The sequence below is a fragment of the Pipistrellus kuhlii genome, unplaced genomic scaffold (genome assembly GCF_014108245.1).
Source record: "Pipistrellus kuhlii isolate mPipKuh1 unplaced genomic scaffold, mPipKuh1.p scaffold_m20_p_2, whole genome shotgun sequence".
Taxonomy (NCBI): Eukaryota; Metazoa; Chordata; class Mammalia; order Chiroptera; family Vespertilionidae; genus Pipistrellus; species Pipistrellus kuhlii.
Genome location: NW_023425515.1, coordinates 4,698,698 through 4,716,316, shown reverse-complemented (window position 1 = coordinate 4,716,316; position 17,619 = coordinate 4,698,698). Strand labels below are relative to the sequence as shown.

Genomic DNA, 17,619 nt, shown 5'->3' with positions numbered 1-17,619 from the left:
TGTTTTAGGCAACACTTAGGCAGCTTTCTCTCCGGCAGAACCATCAGAGAGTCTTTATTCACCTGGGAATTTAGGAAATGCTTGAATTCAGCACAAACACTGGCTTAGCAATTCCTTTTAATCACGGTGGAAATGGTGGTATTGCTGTTAATCGATGTCTATTCCTTTTCCAGATCCTTTTCTTCTGAGATAGCGTTTTTGTTTTGTTTTGTTTTGTTTTATAAAGGTTGCTGGCACTTGAGCCCAATGGCCTTTTCTGGTAGCCCATTACACTGTGTCCAGACGCAAAAAGCCTGTTCAATTATGTATTGGAATGCTGCGTGTGCTTGGTCTAAGCGGAGGCACCCAGGGCTGCCTCTGTCCCGCTGCTCGGGCCCTCTCCGCTGAGCCAGCACACATTCCCAGCAGGTGTACTCATAGCGGCCAAAGCCTAGAAGCAGCCCACGTGGCCTTTGACGGGTGACTGGTTAGACAAACTGGTCCGCCCGCACCATGGAACACTATGCGGCAATAAAAAGGACTGACCTGTGCAGGCCCACAGCAACCTGGGTGGATCTTGCCAGAAGGATGCTGCATGCCAAACGCCCAACCCCAGTCACATAGCCTGTGATTTCATCTATGGAACATTCTTGAAGTGACAGCCAGGGGTCCTCAAACTTTTTAAAGTGGGGGCCAGATCACGGTCCCTCAGAGAGCTGGAGGGCCGGACTATATGAACTACTAATTCCTACTGTAACACCTCGGCTGCGCTCACTGCCCAAAAAACCTGGCGGGCCGGATCAGACTCCTCTGCGGGCCGCATGTGGCCCGCGGGCCGTAGTTTGAAGACGCCTGGATAGGAATGGAAGACAGACCAGTGGTTGCCAAGGGTTAGGAGGGAGTGTAGGGTAAGGTGGGTCATGGATGTGGCTATCACAGGGCAACGTGAAGCATCTTTGTGGCTTTGCAACAGCATGGATGGGTCTGGAGAGCATTGTGCTAAATCGGTGATTGGAAAACTGCGGCTCGCGAGCCACATGCGGCTCTTTGGCCCCTTGAGTGTGGCTCTTCCACAAAATACCATGGCCTGGGCGAATCTATATTGAAGAAGTGGCGTTAGAAGAAGTTTAAAATTTTCGGGTCTCCAAAGAAATTTCAATCGTTGTCCTGTTGATATTTGGCTCTGTGGACTAAAGAGTTTGCCAACCACTGTGCTAAGTGAAAGAAGCCAGTCAGAGTAAGACAAGCATCATAGGACTTCACTTGCATGTGGATTCAACTGAATAAAATAAGCTAACAAACAAAATAGAAGCAGACTCATAGATACAGAGGACAGATTGACAACAGCTGTCAGAGGGAATGGGGGCTTGGAAGAGTTAGGTGAAAACGGTGAAGGAATTAAGCAATAAAACAAAACAAAACAAAATACAACTTAGAGACATAGACGACAGGAGAAGAGCATGGTGACTACCAGAGGGAAAGGGGGATAGGTGGGGATGGACTGAGACTTGACTTGGGGTGGTAAGAAAAAAGCAGCCCTGTGGGACGGGGTGCTCTGTTCTGGACCATGTCAGTGTCCACGTCCTGGATGCGGTGCTGACCCAGAGCTGTGCAAGACACACCCCTGGTGGTCACAACTGTATGGGGACCTACGTCATCTCAAAATGAAAGTTTAATAAAAAACCCAACTGACTTTGAAGTAGTAACACGTGAGGCTCCAAAGAACCCACAAGGTGACCTGTGTGTCGCTCGCCTCACTCCCCCCAGGTGGTGAGGGGCAGGGCCAGTTAATACATTTACCCAAGCCTTCCAATAGCAGTATTTTCAGGTGGGCAAATAGTCCACAAAAGGGGAAATATGATTAGTAACAATTATGTAATCCCTAATAAATAATCTGACTCATGAGTAATTAATGAAATGCCATATAAATTTTTTTCCAACAATTAACAAAAATGGGGGGGGGGGGGGAATAAAAGAGACCAGAAATGAGCTGATGGTGGGGAGGGGCGGGTGTGGTAACCAGGCAGACCAGCAGGTGGAGGGCACTCTGCTCTGAAGTGCCACTTTTTTTTTCTTTTTCCTTTTTTTGAAATTGAATTTTAGAGAAAGAGAGAGAAAGAGAAAAAAAAGTTGTTCCACTTTTTTATGCATCATTGGTTGATTCTTATGTGCTCCGACTGGAGAGCGAACCTGCAACCTTGGCGTATTAAGTTGATGCTCAAACAAACTGAGCTACTCGGCTAAGCCCAAGCCACCTTTTATTTATTTTTTAAAAATGTTTTATTGATTTTTTACAGAGAGGAAGAGAGAGGGATAGAGAGCTAGAAACATGGATGAGAGAGAATCATCGATCAGCTGCCTCCCGCACACCCCCCACCGGGGATGTGCCCGCAACCAAGGTACATGCCCTTGACAGGAATCGAACCTGGAACCCTCCAGTCGGCAGGCCGACGCTCTATCCACTGAGCCAAACCGGTTTCGGCTCAAGCCACCTTTTAAATAGGCAGTGACACCCTTCCGTCCTTTGACCCAGCGATGGACTTTTAGAGCTCTTTAAGGAAAGTCTCTACCAAAACCTTGGCTAAAAACATGTGGCAGCACGGATTGCAGCATCGGCTAAAAATGGGAAACAACCTAAAAGAAATGTCAATAACTGTGTTACATAAAGTGTGCCATTGGCATTGATAAACTGTTATGTCATCAGCAAAACGGCGTTTGGAGGTTTCAGATAGCCTGAGAAACGCCTATAATGTTCGCTGAGCAAAGTCGATCCCTGGATTATAAAGCTTTCTGCCTGGCGATGACACTGACAGCTGGCGCCATGGTCTTTCTGTCCATCACCCCCTTCCCATTTTTATAAAAACTGGCCTCTCTGTGGAGGTTTGCCAGACGTCAGAGGAATCCCGCTCCCCACCAGAGGGATCGAGGCAGCCTGGAGTTGAACGGGTTGAAATTTAGGCTTTAGCAATGGAGAAACCAACAGTCAGCACCCGCCTGAAATCTTATCTGAATCCTGCATATCTTTAGACCTTTGTACTTGGGGGTGAGGGGAGAGGTCTCTTGAGCATTTTAATAGAAATAAATGTAGGCTTTTAAAAAGCTAATTATGCCCTAGCCCAGTGGTCGGCAAATTCATTAGTCAACAGAGCCGCATATCAACAGTACAACGATTGAAATTTCTTTGGAGAGCCGAAAATTTTAAACTTCTTCTAACGCCACTTCTTTAAAATAGACTCGCCCAGGCCGCCGTATTTTGTGGAAGAGCCACACTCAAGGGGCCAAAGAGCCACATGTGGCTCGAGACCACTGCCCTAGCGGATGAGAGTGTGGGCCTGTGGACTGAAGGGTCCTGGGCTTGATTCCCGTCAAAGGCAATGCCTGGATTGTGGGCTCGATCCCCAGTAGGGGGCATGCGGGAGGCAGCCAATCAACGATTCTCTTATCATTGATGTTTCTTCTTCCTTCCTCTCTGAAATCAGTAAAAAAAATAAAATAAAAAAAAAAAAAAAAAATATATATATATATATATATATATATATATATATATATATATATATTTAAAAAAAAAAACTAAAATAAAAGCCTTAGAGTGAAGGTGTGATAGACATGATCAAACCACATAACAGAAAAAAAACTTAGAGTTTGGAAGGGATGCATCAAAATGCTGGCAGTGACTGTCCTGGGCTGGAGGTGACCTTGTCTCTCTGCACTCCGCCACCAGGCCACATTCCTTCCTGATCTGAGGAGGCTATTGGTTGTCTGCAAAAAGGGCTCAGGTGTGGTTAGGCAGCGGATCTGAGCAGGGGGCATGGATTCTAAATTACTCAGCCTAACCTCAATCTCAACGTTCTCATCCGGAAGCAGGGCTCGCGACAGTCTTTCCCTCCAAGACATGCATCCTATGTAATTGATCCCACAAAATCCCCAGGACGAGGTCTTCCCATCTCCATTTCACAGAGGGGGAAGTGGGGGCACTCACCGCTGGGGCTCAGCCACACGGGAACACTGTGCTCCTTGCTCATTTCAGCTGGAAGCCAGGGCACACGAAAGCGGGGCTGTCATCATCACCCCATTTTATACCGGAGGCGCCTGAGGGCGTTAGAGGGCAGAGCGGCCGGGGCCCCGGGCCCTGACTTCCAGCACACGGGGACCTGTCGGTGTCTTTGTGTCTCGTTCTCAGAAAGAACCTTCTCTCTACACTTGTGCAGAACTGAGTAGGTTGAAATCTAGGCCTTAGCAGCGTCCTCCTCCCAGGTTTCATCCTGCATTGTGTGACTTAAATAGTTAAATAGGTGGCTCCCTGGGTTTGAGGGTCTGAAAAGGCGGGTGGAGGCCAGAGGAGGATCTCTAGAGGTGGTCAGTCCTGCTCCCCGCCTCCCACCCCACGAGCAGGGATACCGTGAGGGACGGAGGCCTGGGGATGAAGTCAAACCTGGCCCTGGAGGTGGCATTTCTGGACATTCTGTTCACTGCTCCTGTTTCTAGCTCAGGCGCCTTTTCCCCTGGCTTTCTGACCGCCTGGGTTCTTACTCTCCCCTCCCAAACGGAGGCTGTCCTCCGAGAAGCCAGTCCATCCCTAGGCCTCCGTCCCTCACGGTATCCCTGCCCTGGTGAGGGAAGCCAGCTTCGTCCTGGCTTAGCCTATGGGAGCAGGGTCAGCGCCTCTTGTGCCAGCCTCTGGCACACCTAATATTGGGGTAACAGGAACAGAAGAGGAAGGAGAGGTGAGGGAAAGGCCAACGTAAGGACTGGCTGCCCAAATGCCAACCTCCGAGGGCACCAACTCCTCACTGGAGTAGGCAGGAAGGAATCATCCGCTAACCCAGAATTCCACGCGTCCCTTTTTACCTAAGCAGCACAGCGTCCATTGTCCTGTCCCAGCGGCCTGCGTGGTGCACAGAGACCCTCGCAGACACGCCGGGTGCCCAGGCCACAGGCCCTTAGTTCTGATCTAACTGCAGTGGGCGGCCCAGGCACAGTAAGGTGCCCACGCCAGGGCCTTCAGGGCTCCGCTTTCCTGCCTCAGGCCCAGCGCAGGCTGAGCAGAAAGTCCTGGGCAGCGGTACCACCAGGTCTTCCCGCACCCAGTGGGTAGATCAATGTGCCAACCTCCCCTTGCTCAGAGCACTTCAGGGCAGCTTCTGGGAGGGGGTAAGCCCCCAGAGGTCACCAGCAAGGACAGGCACCGCCGTGGCTCTTTGCCCATCCCTCCTCACGCTCCCCTCCTCCCTCCCCGTTCTGGGTCCACCGGCAAACAGGCCACCTGCACCGAGCCCTTGCTCAGAGACCGCTGCCCACGCACGCCGCCCAGCCCCCACCCAAGAGGAGTGGGCTCACATGGCTGCCCGAGAGCCTAGAGCAGATGCATCCGTGGCCTGGTTACTGAAAATCAATGATTCATTTATTATTGCGATGTTCAATGTTTAATACGCCGCCTCGGGACTTGGCTGGCTCAGGACACACGCAATAAATACTTCCTTTCGAGCGTTAGGAGGACTTAATGGTTATTAATAGAAAACCCTTTCAGGGGATGTGGGAGCCAGGGGGCTGCCCCGGCCAAGCTGCCCGCAGGCCCCAGCCCAGCTCTGATGGGACCTAACGGCTCCCTCGGAGGCTCCGCCAGCCCCAGGGGTCCTGGCAGGATGGGCCAGGAGCTCAGGACCAAAGGCATCCGGCAGCTGTAGGGCTGGGCTGGCATGGTTCTGGTGGGACTAACGGCAACCCTCAGCCCAGAGAGCCTCACCCTCCTGATACACGGGGCTTCCCGGACCCCGCGCTATTGGGGTCCCGTGGAGGCTTCCTCCTGCAGGCAGGGGTGGGGGTGGGGGTGGGGGAGGGGAGCATTGCCCCCCTCTCCGTCCGGCTCCTTTCCCAGCTGAGGCGTGGGGGAGGAGCTGAGAGTTCGGAGCTTGTATCCAGTCTCAGTGTGGTCTCTCTGGTGACCAGCCCTCCTCTGGAAGCCACCGAGGAGCCCACCCACAGTCACTTTGTTAGAACGAGAGAGGAGCCTCGTGCTCTATGGCTTCGGAATCTCCAAGGCTTTCAGGAGCTCTGTGCCCTGGAGAGGCAGACCAGGAGGGGCTGAGGAGGCACCTTCTGGACCACGAACCTCACACACCTTACGGCAGGGCACCCTCCAACCCCAGAGTCACGTGCGGCCCTTCCACACCGAACCTGCCCCTCCTCCAGAGGGCGCTGCAGCTGGGCCTCCGCCACTATGTGTGGTTGGAAGCAGCCTAAGAGGGTTTGCACAGGAGGAATGGACAGTAATTCACACCTGCTCCGCCGTCTTCTGAGGTCCAGCTCCTGAGTCACGTACGCAAGGCAGGGTCCCGCCATAAGTGGAGGGTCATCCGACTGCCCTGGGCTGGCCCCGGGGGTCAGGCTCCTTGCAAAGCCCTGGGCGGGGAACTGACCGCGTAGAGACAGTGTCAGATGCTTTGCCAGAAAGTGAGCGGGTGGGACAGCCTGCGGGGTGTTCTGGAGGCTCTCTGGCCAGGAATGGTGCCTAAGGAGAAGCTGCATGAAGCCCGGGCCGGGGGGCGGCACCGGCACAGACACTGGGGCAAAGGTGCACCCAGGTCTGCATCTGCCCGGACCCACAGCACCGAGTCCTTTGAAGTCTGGCTCCCGGGCTCCTGGCCCTCCGTGGCGGGGGCTTAAAGCACAGTGGTTTTGCAAACAGGCTGGACACACCTAGCTAGAGCTGGCTGTCCCCTCCCCCATCCCAGCTCCCATTTAAGGTCTCTAAGGACACCCCCAAGCTCCTGCATACAACCTCCTGGTTCAGAGTGCTCTGGGGTCCCCAGAATCCCCGCCTCTGACTCTCAAAGTTCCCCTGACCCTCTGGGCCTGCAGAGAAGATGGAGACAGGCCTGGGACAGCGCTGGGTCTCCCTTTTCCAGGATGAAGTGATCATCTCCGGCCAGGCTTACAGCCCGTTCTTCCAGACACACCCTGCCAGCAGGCAGTTTGAGGGCTTCACTGGACTCCAAATTCTGATTATAGGGAGTCAGGCCCCACTCCATACTGTTGGGGTACCCGCTGGCTATAGGCAGGGCCCTCCCTGGGAGGAGGGACTGAAAACACCACCTGATGCCCCCACGGGTCATGCTTTTTGCCCACTGTCCACACCACACGCCCCCTGGAATAAAGCGCCTGTGGGTGTAACGTTCTCCCTGCTCCCTGATGGAGCTAGCGCCCAGATCACGTGACATCCCTAACTTCTCTGAGATGTCCCAGGGCAAGCTGATTTAGTTAGCACTTGGGGAGCACTTCCTTTAAGAGTGATCACGTGACATCCCTAACTCCTCCGAGATGTCCCAGGGCAAGCTGATTTAGTTAGCACTTGGGGAGCACTTCCTTTAAGAGGAGCTTTTCTTTCCACAAATCCCACTGCTTACGGGCACTTGGACCCTGGTGTTCTCAGGCGTTGTACCAGGAGGGACGTGAGATGATTCAAGAATACAGGCTTGTGATTTCACCCCGCTTCCTAATAGGCTTGGGCTTAAATGACCACTAAGCGTTGCCCCTTCTCTTTGGGGTGTGCCTGTACATATGTGTGCACACCTGTGTGTGTGCGCACGTCTTGGAGTATGTGTGTATACATACACATAGTGCATGTGTATGTGTAGGTGTGTGTGTGCGTCCACCGTGTGCCTACATGGGTTTGTGGGCATGTATTGTATATGCATATGCATACATATGCCTTTGTGTAGGTGTGTGTGTTTAGGTATGTATATTCACAGGCACATGTGTATTTGCATTCTGGCACACACTTCTCACCATGTCAGGTGGCCAGGGCTGATTCCTACACATCAAGTACACCTGGCAGTCAAAGCATAAGTGGGATCTGGGCCAGAGAAGCAGGCGGGCTTGGCTCATTGTCTGGGTGTCCCAGAGATCTGTGAAACTCGGGGTTTGGGGGTTCAGGAGTGATATCCACAGCCAGTCATTTTTACTCTGGACATTTGCATTCAAACAGGATCAAGCACACAGCGAGGCCGAACTGACCAAGCCTCCCCACACCACTTAATATCAATGGCAGCAGGGCCCTTTGATTTCATCTCCTGCATCACACCTCCACAAACTCCACTCCTATGCGTGTTCATGTGCATGTGTGGGCACATGTGCAAGTGTGTATACATGCCTGCATGTGCACAGGTGTGGCTTGCTGGTATACACATGCTCTGAGTTCTGGATGTATTTTTAAAATAAGTCACGGCTAGAGCTGATGGCCCGTCTGCTCCCGGCCTCTCCAGCTCTCAAGGGGCTGAGCTGAGTGGGGACGGGCCCAGCCCAGCTCCCACCACCACCACCTGGACCCCCACAGAGCAGAGACGCGTCGTCACGGCGGTTCCGTGACGCCATGGCTCTTTTGGCTCAATTTATTTTCCTCAGACAAACACATGTGACCATGGACTAGCTCTTGGTTCTAACAGGAGTTCTTTATCCAGGAGGAAAAGGGTCCCTTGGTTTTCTCCAGAGAATACATTTTTATGAAAAACATAAAAATGTTTGGATGTATACAGGCCCACTTCGGAAACTCTTTCATCCTTGATGGCTCTAAAACCCATTTTCAGCCGAAACCGGTTTGGCTCAATGGATAGAGCGTCGGCTTGGGGACTGAAAGGTCCCGGGTTCGATTCTGGTCAAGGGCATGTACCTTGGTTGTGGGCATATCCCCACTAGGGGGTGTGCAAGAGGCAGCTGATCGATGGTTCTCTCTCATCGAAGTCTCTAACTTTCTCTCTCCCTTCCGCTCAATAAAATATATTAAAACCCATTTTCAGACGAAGCCATATCGGAGACTTGATGCACCAACTAGCTTCCTCCCCGGCCTTGGCCAGATGGTGGCGCTCTTTCTCCAATTCTCCCCCAAAGGCAACGGACAGGCAAAGGAGAGGCTTGCAAAGTGCACTGAGCAGGAAAGGGAAGATGGAGGGCAGGTGAGTGGCCTGTGCAGGCGGCAACCCCGCAGCCCATGAGCCCAGGTCCTTCACTTTCCGGAGCAGCAGGGGGAAGGGGACGAGGGGAAAGGGAAGGAGGGCAGGTAGAGGAGATGATAATCTATGCAGACTAGAGACAAAGGAACAGAAGGAGGCAGACAGTCACTTTCTCTTAGATTGTGGATATTTATCCCTCTCTTTCACAGCAGCAACTTTAACAAACAAGTATGACGCCTGCAGCATTCGATCCAGGAGAGCGCCATGCAGGCAGGCTCACGCACGCCCATTACAGAGTGATCTTCACGGAGCATGGCACACACAGTCAGTTTCTGGGACACAGGCTTTGGAAGTCTAAGTTAGCTGCTCCCCCTCCCCCGGCTCCTATAGACCAAAAATACCTCTATCCTCAGCTACAGAAACGTCGTGAGTAGCAAACTTGTAAAAATGAAGAGTACAAAAGGAACGTCCATAGAACATATGTGCACCCTGTATTCAGTGTATCATCCTTGAAACTGGCCGGTGGTCAGCTATGGCAGATTGTCAACGATAGAAAAAAGACCCCAACACCTGTCACGTGTACTCGCGTCGATGGTCTGTGAGGTTTTCCAGAGAGGCGCTCATCTCCAGTGACAGTGCTCGCCGATGGTCATGTGTGATGGTTAGTCTGTGGTACATTACTCGCCGATGGTCTTTATGATCAAGAAGCCAGTTTTGAATTTCCCGGCATTTAGGAAAACAAGTAACGTCCGATTGTCACAACATACAGCTCTGAGACAATAAATACAAGCAGATCAGATGCGTTTCTTCATTGTTATCAAGTAACTCCAGTTTAATTTAATACAATTTAGTGCATTTCAGTATCTCATTCACAGTTTTGACTTCTGTCCAAGTGCTTATGCAACAAAAGGTTAAGAAACGAAAGGTTGGGGGAAAGAAAATTCCAGGTGGACTTTGCCATTACAAAGCTTAAAAATTGAAAAGCGGTCCCATCGTCTTTGAAAAGAATGCCTGGCTGCCACGGGGGCTGACGGGCGTCAGCGCCTCTGGGAATTGCCCGAACTCCCTGAAAGTGGTTGTGTCCTTGAATTCCCCGAGTGGTGAGTGAGAAGGCCACCATTGTCACTGAGATCAGCCAGTGGGCAAATGCTTGTGCTGAAACGTAATTCACGTGTGTCCACTCCTCAGTCACACAGACATCTGCCCAGAAGCTGTCCCTGTGTTTTTGTGTCTGGCCCTGATATGCAAGAATGTGAAACCCGGATGTCTGCATGCACCTGGCAGGCCGAGCAGGGTCTGGGACGAAGCCTGGCCCAGTGCGAGTGGGTGGGATGGCCAGGAGCATGTGTGGGGGTGAGGGTGGGGCACCCAGGCCCAGGCGTTTGGAGAGGCTGGCCCTTGCTTTGGGACCTAACCCACTACACAAAGGGGCAGGCACGTGGGCCAGGGACGTGCTGACTCCAGAGAGAAGGCAGGTGGACATGGCGGGCCCGCTGTTCCAACCCTCAGCCTCGGTAGACGGCAGGAGGGCTGGAGCCACGGCACACCATTGGGCGCTAAGGGTTGCATGCTGGGGGAGCATGCACTACTGGTGAGAAGTTCGCAGCATGAGTCACGCTCGGGGTTGAACAATTCGGCTGAAAATCAGCCGGGCTGAAAGATTCTATTTGGCTTATCCTATAAGTGTCTCGGGCAGAGACAAAGCAACATGCAGAGAGTGACTCCTCCTTCACCCCAAATCTGACACAACCCGCAGTCACAGCCCGACCTGCACGTGACGGCACCCCCCGCCTCCCTTCAGGCCAAACCACGCTCTGGTTAGCGGAAGGAGGTTCTCTTGCCTCGGCACACCTGGGGGTGACAGGGACACACAGCAGATTCAGACGCGATGGGTGGCCACACCTGCACTGTTTCTGTACAGAGAAGTGCGGTGTCCATTGTTGCTTTGTGATGTGTTGTGGTTTGTACATTCAGAGCTCATCGCTTCACACGGATCCTGTGCTTCTGGAGGACCGGAGCTCCAGGGCCCCTCCAATGGGGCCGAGCAGCCAGTGCTGTCACCAAGCACGGGGCGGCCTGCCCCTCTGCTTTCTCTGGTGAAAGTGCTTGTCAATGGGCAGCTATTCCAAACCCCCCAGCAGGCCTCCACCAGGTCTGGAGAAAAGGAGGGCAGACGGAAAACGAGCATTCACAAATCGATGCTCGCCCTCTGCCCAGCTGTTCCCCAGTCCCTGCTTACGGTGCTGTGGCAAGGACCCCAGAGAGGGAAGCCACAGTCCCCCGGTAGCTGCTAAAAAGTCACCCTGGAAATAGCACAGTCACCCTAGAAGCCCCTGGACTCCCCAGAGGGGCCCAAAGACTGCGACCGCCCCCAGCTAGACACATGGGGAAGGCCCGCAGGCCAGACTCCACGTACCAGGCAGGGGCCGGGCACAGAGGTGGAAGAGGACACGGGATTGGAACCGTGCACCTGAGAGTGGGGCCTTGGCCTGAGCTGAGAAACATGCAGCCAGCGACCCCCCGGCAGGAGCAGGGGGCTGGTTCCCAGGCACAGAGCAAGTGGCAGAGCCTACCCCAGAGAGTGTCAGCAAACACTTCCCCCAGCAGCAAGGGACAGCAGATCCCCCCCAGCAGGGAGGGGCAGCAGACCATCCCCCAGCAGGGAGGACAGCAGATCCCCCCATGCAGGGAGGGGCAGCAGATCACCCCCAGCAGGGAGGACAGCAGATCTCCCCCAGCAGGGAGGACAGCAGATCCCCCCCCAGCAGGGAGGGGCAGCAGATCCCCCCCAGCAGGGAGGACAGCAGATCCCCCCCAGCAGGAAGGACAGCAGATCCCCCCCCAGCAGGGAGGGGCAGCAGACCACCCCCCAGCAGGGAGGGGCAGAAAACACTTCCCGGCCTTGGACTGACCCGGGGCCGCCCTTTATGCCTGGAGAGCACACCACAACTGCAACCAGCAGGGCCTGTCCCACCCTCAGCCTGAAGGTGACATGGCACCATCAGCAGCAGATGGCACTCAGTAGCGGATGTAAAGGCAAAGAATAAAGAAAAGCACAATTCTGCAATTTATTAATTTAAGGTAAAAAATTAAAAGGGCTCCTCTCCCCCTTCCTTCTGAAGTGAAAGCAACATCCACCCGCGCTCTCTCTCTCTCTCTCTCTCTCTCTCTCTGTCAAAAAAAAAAAAAAAAAAAAAGGCCGCATATTCCCGGTGGAGTTTTTATTGCTCCCAAAGGGCTCCGAGTCCAATGCACGAGCTGACCCACGTCCAATCGGGAGGAATCACTGAGATTGGAAGCCTACACCCTGGTCTCAGCTCCATTTACAGGGTCTGCACGGCTCACTCATCGCCTAGATGTAGAATTCGCATGTTATAAATTAATTTCAGGGGAAGGGGGCTTAGCTGGGAAACCAAGACTATGCATTAAGTGGTAAAGGATCTAAATCTGCATCTTCCTGGTGGGGCTCCGTCCACAGGACCCTCCCTCTGGTTCCCTTTAAGCTGGTTTAGGCATTCGTGACTCAGCCAATGACCCGGATAAACACGCATGAAGACAGGTGAGCAGCGTGGGATGGAGACAAATCAACTCTCAGGTGGCCGCTGGCCCTGAGGGGGCGGGGGCCGTGCTTCAGGACAGAGGCGAGCGCGTGCAGCTCTGAAACAAAGGCGTTTTGAACTGTTTTGCAGCTTCAGCCCACAGGAGCTGCACCCTCTCGCCCTGGGACACGGGAACTGGAGTGCCCATCTCTGCAGGGCCCCCCAACCTCAGGAGGGCATCGTTGTTACAGAGCACTGATGCCAGCCTGACACATCTTCCCCAATGCACACGTAGGGCCAGTACATTATTCTTCTTTCAATTCAGTTTCTAATTCCTCTTATTTCTCTTTCCTCTGCTTTTCTAGAAAATCCAACCTGACTCTGTTCGGAATGCCGGTTACAGTGTGTCAGAGATAACACCCATTAGTTTTCTTTCCCTCGCTAAAAAAAAAAAAAAAAAGGCGGAAAATGTGACTTTAAAAAAAAACCAATGTGAAGGTTTAAGAAGGAAGTCCAAAGCAGCCGTGTGCAGTGGGATGGCTGAGCGGAGCCGGGGAGGCGGGAGGAGCCCTGGTTCCCACTCTGTCTGCCCAGCAGCCTCCCGCCGGCCAGGCTCCATCTGCGGGGTCAGCCTCCCTCCAGGGCCCCGCCTGCAGAGGCTGCTGGGAGGACGTAAGCCAAGCACAGGCTGAGGGGACCCGGGGAGACACTCCACCGGCACCTGTGGGTGTGGGCACCGCCAGGCCTAAAGGCCACCCACCTGGTCAGAAGCAGGCCCTGGCCAGACAAGTGTGCCTGCTCAGGGCCGGGCGGGCGATGGGATGGGGGAAGGCTCGCCACGGCTCATTTTCATCAGGGAGTTGAGCGCCACCGACAGATCAACTGTGAAAATGGCATCTCTAGAGGCTAACAGGCCCTGTGCTAACAGTCTCCAACCATCTCAGAAGACAGACTGGGTGGGACACTGCTTCTTAAGAAGCATCACGGGTCCTGGGGCTGCGGGGAGAGGGCACAGGCCCAGCGTGGCCCTCCCAGCACCCAGCAGAGGGACCGCCCTCAGGGCCACAGGGGAAATGGCAGCGCACCGCGCCCTCAGGGACTCACACCCAGGCTCAGGGAGGAGACGGCACAGCATCTGCCGGCTGCCGGCCCGGGCTGCCCCATCCACCGGACACCCAGTGTGTGCTTATCACCAGAGCATGGTCTCCATGGCGCCCGGCCACCCAGCTCCCCACCCTACTGTCCGGAAGCCAAGATACTGGTTGCCTTGGGGACCAGAGAGGCTGTGACATCTGCACCCAGGAGGCCTGGGGAAGAGTCTGAGGAGAGTTTGTTGGGGTGCGGGGAGCGGCGAGGGGCCAGGGCATTCCCAAAATCACAGGTACAAACGGAAAAGGGACCCGAGTTTAAGAAGAGAAAGCATCAGAGGCTCTCTCTGGCCAGCAGAGTCCTCGAGCAACGGCGCTGGGGGAATCCCGGACCCGGGGCCACCGCCCAGAGAGGACGCCGCCCTCCGTGCCCCGTCTCCCACAGCGACAGGCGGCCCTGCAGTGGGCGCTGCGAAGTCTCCATCCGGCAGGCTCTCTCATTTCTTTACTCTTGGCTCAAGTTTATTGGTTAATATTAGTCACCAGTTAATAAGAAAATAGTTTCTAAGTGTCTTTTTTTTTTCCTCTGTGTGTGTGGTTCTGGTTTTAATTGAGTTAATCGGACACCACCATCAAGGTAAGTGTGTTCAATCACAGCCATTAATTATTCCTTTTTCTTAAATTCTTGGTTCCCGTAGCTGGAGCCTTTCTCTATTTCAGTTACTCCTATTAGTCGGCGGACTCCAAAGGAAGCTTTAAAACAGGAGAAAGGTGGGTTAGATGGATCGACTGGGAAATCATTGTTGGGAGGCCTGTGGGGTGGCAGGCAGACCCCTCCGGCCCGCCCTCTACCCCTGCACGCCCAGTCCCCGCGGAGCAGGTGGCTCCCGCAGCGGAGCGGCTGGAGCCCGCGCTGAGGCCCCGAGGCCTTGCCTGGATCCCGGCTCCTCGATGCCTCCTGGGCACTGCGGTGGTCTGCAGGCCCGGGCACCCCCATGGGGCACGGCAGGCCTGGGGCGTGAGCTGCAGCAGCCTTCATGTTCCTTACCTGCCCCGACGAAGCCCAGGAACGTGAGGATGAGGAGGGGAGAGCCGCTTGCAAAGACGCCCAAGACAAAGCTGAACAGAGGAGACAGGAGAACCGTAGCCCAGAAGAGGAAGTTGAGGAGTGTCCACGGCCGGCGGGCAGGTCTGAACGGCTCCCCCGGAAACACGCCCTTCTCGTTATACATCTCCTGCAGAGCGTCCTGCGAGAGCCCATAGGAAGAGCGGTGTCATTACATGCTGTGCTCGTACCCAGGGAGCACGCGGGGATGGAAACACAGCTTCTCCTGGCAAGCACCCTGGGGATTGGAGAATCGTGCACTGTGGGCGGGAGACGAAAGGGCATGACCTTCCCACAGACCTTGGCTGTTTGTACCAAAAGCTTGTAAAAACACCTGTGCCAGCCGGTGTGGCTCAATGGTTGAGCATCAATTTATAAACCAGGAGGTCATGGTTTAATTCTCGGTCAGGGCACATGCCCAGGGTGGGCAGGAAGCTTGGCTTCCTCCATTGCCAGGACAACCCAAGCCTCCTGCTTTCTCCAGCTCTGTGGCCGGTCGCCATCTTGGTTGGGTTAATTTGCGTATTTGCTCCTGATTGGCTGATGGGCATGGCTTGTGGGTGTAGCTGAGTGATGGTTAATTTGCATGTTTCCCTTTTATTAGTGTAGACTATATGTTTCATCTAAGTTTTCAAATGTGTGAGCATAAAGCATATTATTTTCACTCTCTGCTCTTTGGTTGGGTCATCTTTTTTATTCCTATTTTATTCCTTTTTTATTCCTATCATTTATGCTATTTTTATTTGTTCTCCTCTGGCTTTACTATGTTTTGTGTGTACATGTGTGTGCATGTATAATATTGTGTGTGGTTATTAAGAGGATAGAATATGTAATACTTTTAAAAATTCTGATACATAGTAAGAGATATGTCTCTGATAACCTCCTGGTCATTCCTTTGTGGGTAGTATGTCTTTTCTCTCTGGTGATTCCAAGATCTCCTTTTGTCTTTGGTGTTTTGGAATTTCATTGCCAAGCAGGGATGAACTTTTTTTCCTTTTTATTTTATCTCAAACTGTACTTCATGAACCTATTGAAATCTATTCAATATGTCCATCAATTCTAGCAGTTTTATGGTTATCAGCTGTGACAACTGCCTTTCACCATTCCTTCTACTTTCTCTGGACCTTTTAACAGTTACCTACTGGACCTCTCAGTCTATTCTCTATACATTTTAGCCTTTTTTTCCATAGTTACACTTCCTCCGGGCTGCATTCTGAGTAATTTCCCTCACTCATTCTGAGTAATCTTTCCTACTCACTTCTCTTTAGCTGTATCCCATCTGGTATTTAATCTGTTAAGATTTTACTATCAGTGACAAGATTTCTCATGCCTGTAAATTCTGCTTGGTTTTTCCCAAATCTGACTCATTTTTTTCCATAGGTCTTGCTTTTTTTCTTTTCAGTTCCTTCTTTTGTGCTTAATCATTTCAAAAATACTGGTTTTAGTCTATGTCTGATAGTTCCCTTAGCTGAGGTTTTTGGAGGGTTTTGTTTTTCTGTCTGTCTTGCCCATGATGGATTTTGGCTCTGAGCTCATCTCCAGCATAGTTTTACCTGAGCTAATCATGGACAGCTTAGGTTTGGAGTCATGTTCTTCCATTTTTGCCTATGCTTCTCCCAGGAACTCCAGAGAGATTTGCCTGGAACCACTTTTTATGTTGATATTTTCTCTTTGTTCTTGAACTATGTTATGAGTGTAAATTCAAACCCCAAACCTGTTTGCAGGCAGGCTTGTGATTGTGACTTACCAGGGGGACTTTTTGAGACCAAGAAAGGAAAGCTCAGTCATTTCCCTGTGCTGGAAAGTCAATGTTTTTAGTTTAACTTTTCTGAGGGTAAAGCTCTCAGAGGGCTCCAGCTTCAAGTAGCATTTCCAGTTCCAACTTCTGCCTTGGATAAGGTCAAACCCTTGCCTTCTGTTTCCAGGCAGGCAGACTTTGGGTTAAGGAGACCAGCAAACTCCACCAGGAGAATGTGGCTGTGTCAGCCCCAGGCTTACTGCGGGTCTCAGTTCCATCTTTTTTTGTTAATCCTCACCCAAGGATATTTTTCCACTGGTTTTTAGAATGGAAGGGAGCGGGAAAGACACACAGAGGGACATATTAATTGGTTGCCTCCGGCAGGTGCCCCAACCAGGGCTGAGGATTGAGCCTGCAACTGAGGTATGTGCCCTTGGAGGGAATCGGACCCAGGACCCTTCAGTCCAAGGGCTGATGCTCCAACCACTGAATAAAACTGCCTAGGGCATCCATCTCCTTTTTTTTTTATTCCTAGAGATTTCCCTTATTTTTTGCAAGCTCATCAATGCATTTATTATTTTATAATAGTATATAACAAAAATATTTATTATATACTGAAAGGATTTTTTGATTATCTAAGCCTCCCTCAGAAAACAAAAATCTAGTGTCCTGTATATTTGTGTATGTAAAATAAAACAGAATTAAGAGTCAGGAATGAGGCATGTCATGCGAGAATGGAGGTGGGGCTGGGTGTGATCATATGAATCTTGTCATCTATAGTGTGTTTCTTCTTGCAAACCATATATATACACATATGTATATGTTATATATCTATAATTTCTTTTACATGAAAAAATGGAACAAATGTGATCAATTATTATCCGCCATAGTTACATAAGCACTGTTGCCCTTATATTTCCCTCTAGTTTGTTAATTTCTCAAAGCTGAGAAAAATGAAAGGAAAGAATTAGAAAGAAGCATTTGGGAACTCCTGCCCCATGGGGAGCCGGCCTGCCGGCTGCCGCCTTGAGAGCCCTGTAGCTCGCCTTTACCTTCTCCTGGTACAGCTTGTGGAGCCACTGGGCCGCTTCCTTCTCATCCTGCGGGATCTCTTCCAGAGGGAACCTCCTGTTTCGTGAAGAAGATTGAGAGCAAGGTGAATGCGTAGGTGACAGCAAACTGAAAATGGGGGAACACCTGTGCATCGGGGTGACCTGCTAGCCTG

The 17,619-nt window shown here is 52.3% G+C and overlaps 1 protein-coding gene across 4 annotated transcripts in view; it reads right to left on the bottom strand.

Moving 5' to 3' along the window:
* Positions 1 to 14,051: 14,051 nt before the first annotated feature.
* The window catches only part of AGPAT3 (1-acylglycerol-3-phosphate O-acyltransferase 3), a 64,178-nt gene continuing 60,610 nt past the window's right edge, over positions 14,052 to 17,619 (bottom strand). For all 4 annotated transcript variants that reach the window (XM_036445693.2, XM_036445692.2, XM_036445691.2 and 1 more), the window contains exons 7-9: positions 17,447 to 17,522; positions 14,600 to 14,798; positions 14,052 to 14,304 (exon numbers count right to left, since the gene is read on the bottom strand). In XM_036445693.2, coding sequence (XP_036301586.1) covers positions 14,216 to 14,304; positions 14,600 to 14,798; positions 17,447 to 17,522 — 364 coding nt within the window. In that variant the 3' untranslated portion in view covers positions 14,052 to 14,215. The remainder of the gene's footprint in view (positions 14,305 to 14,599; positions 14,799 to 17,446; positions 17,523 to 17,619) is intronic.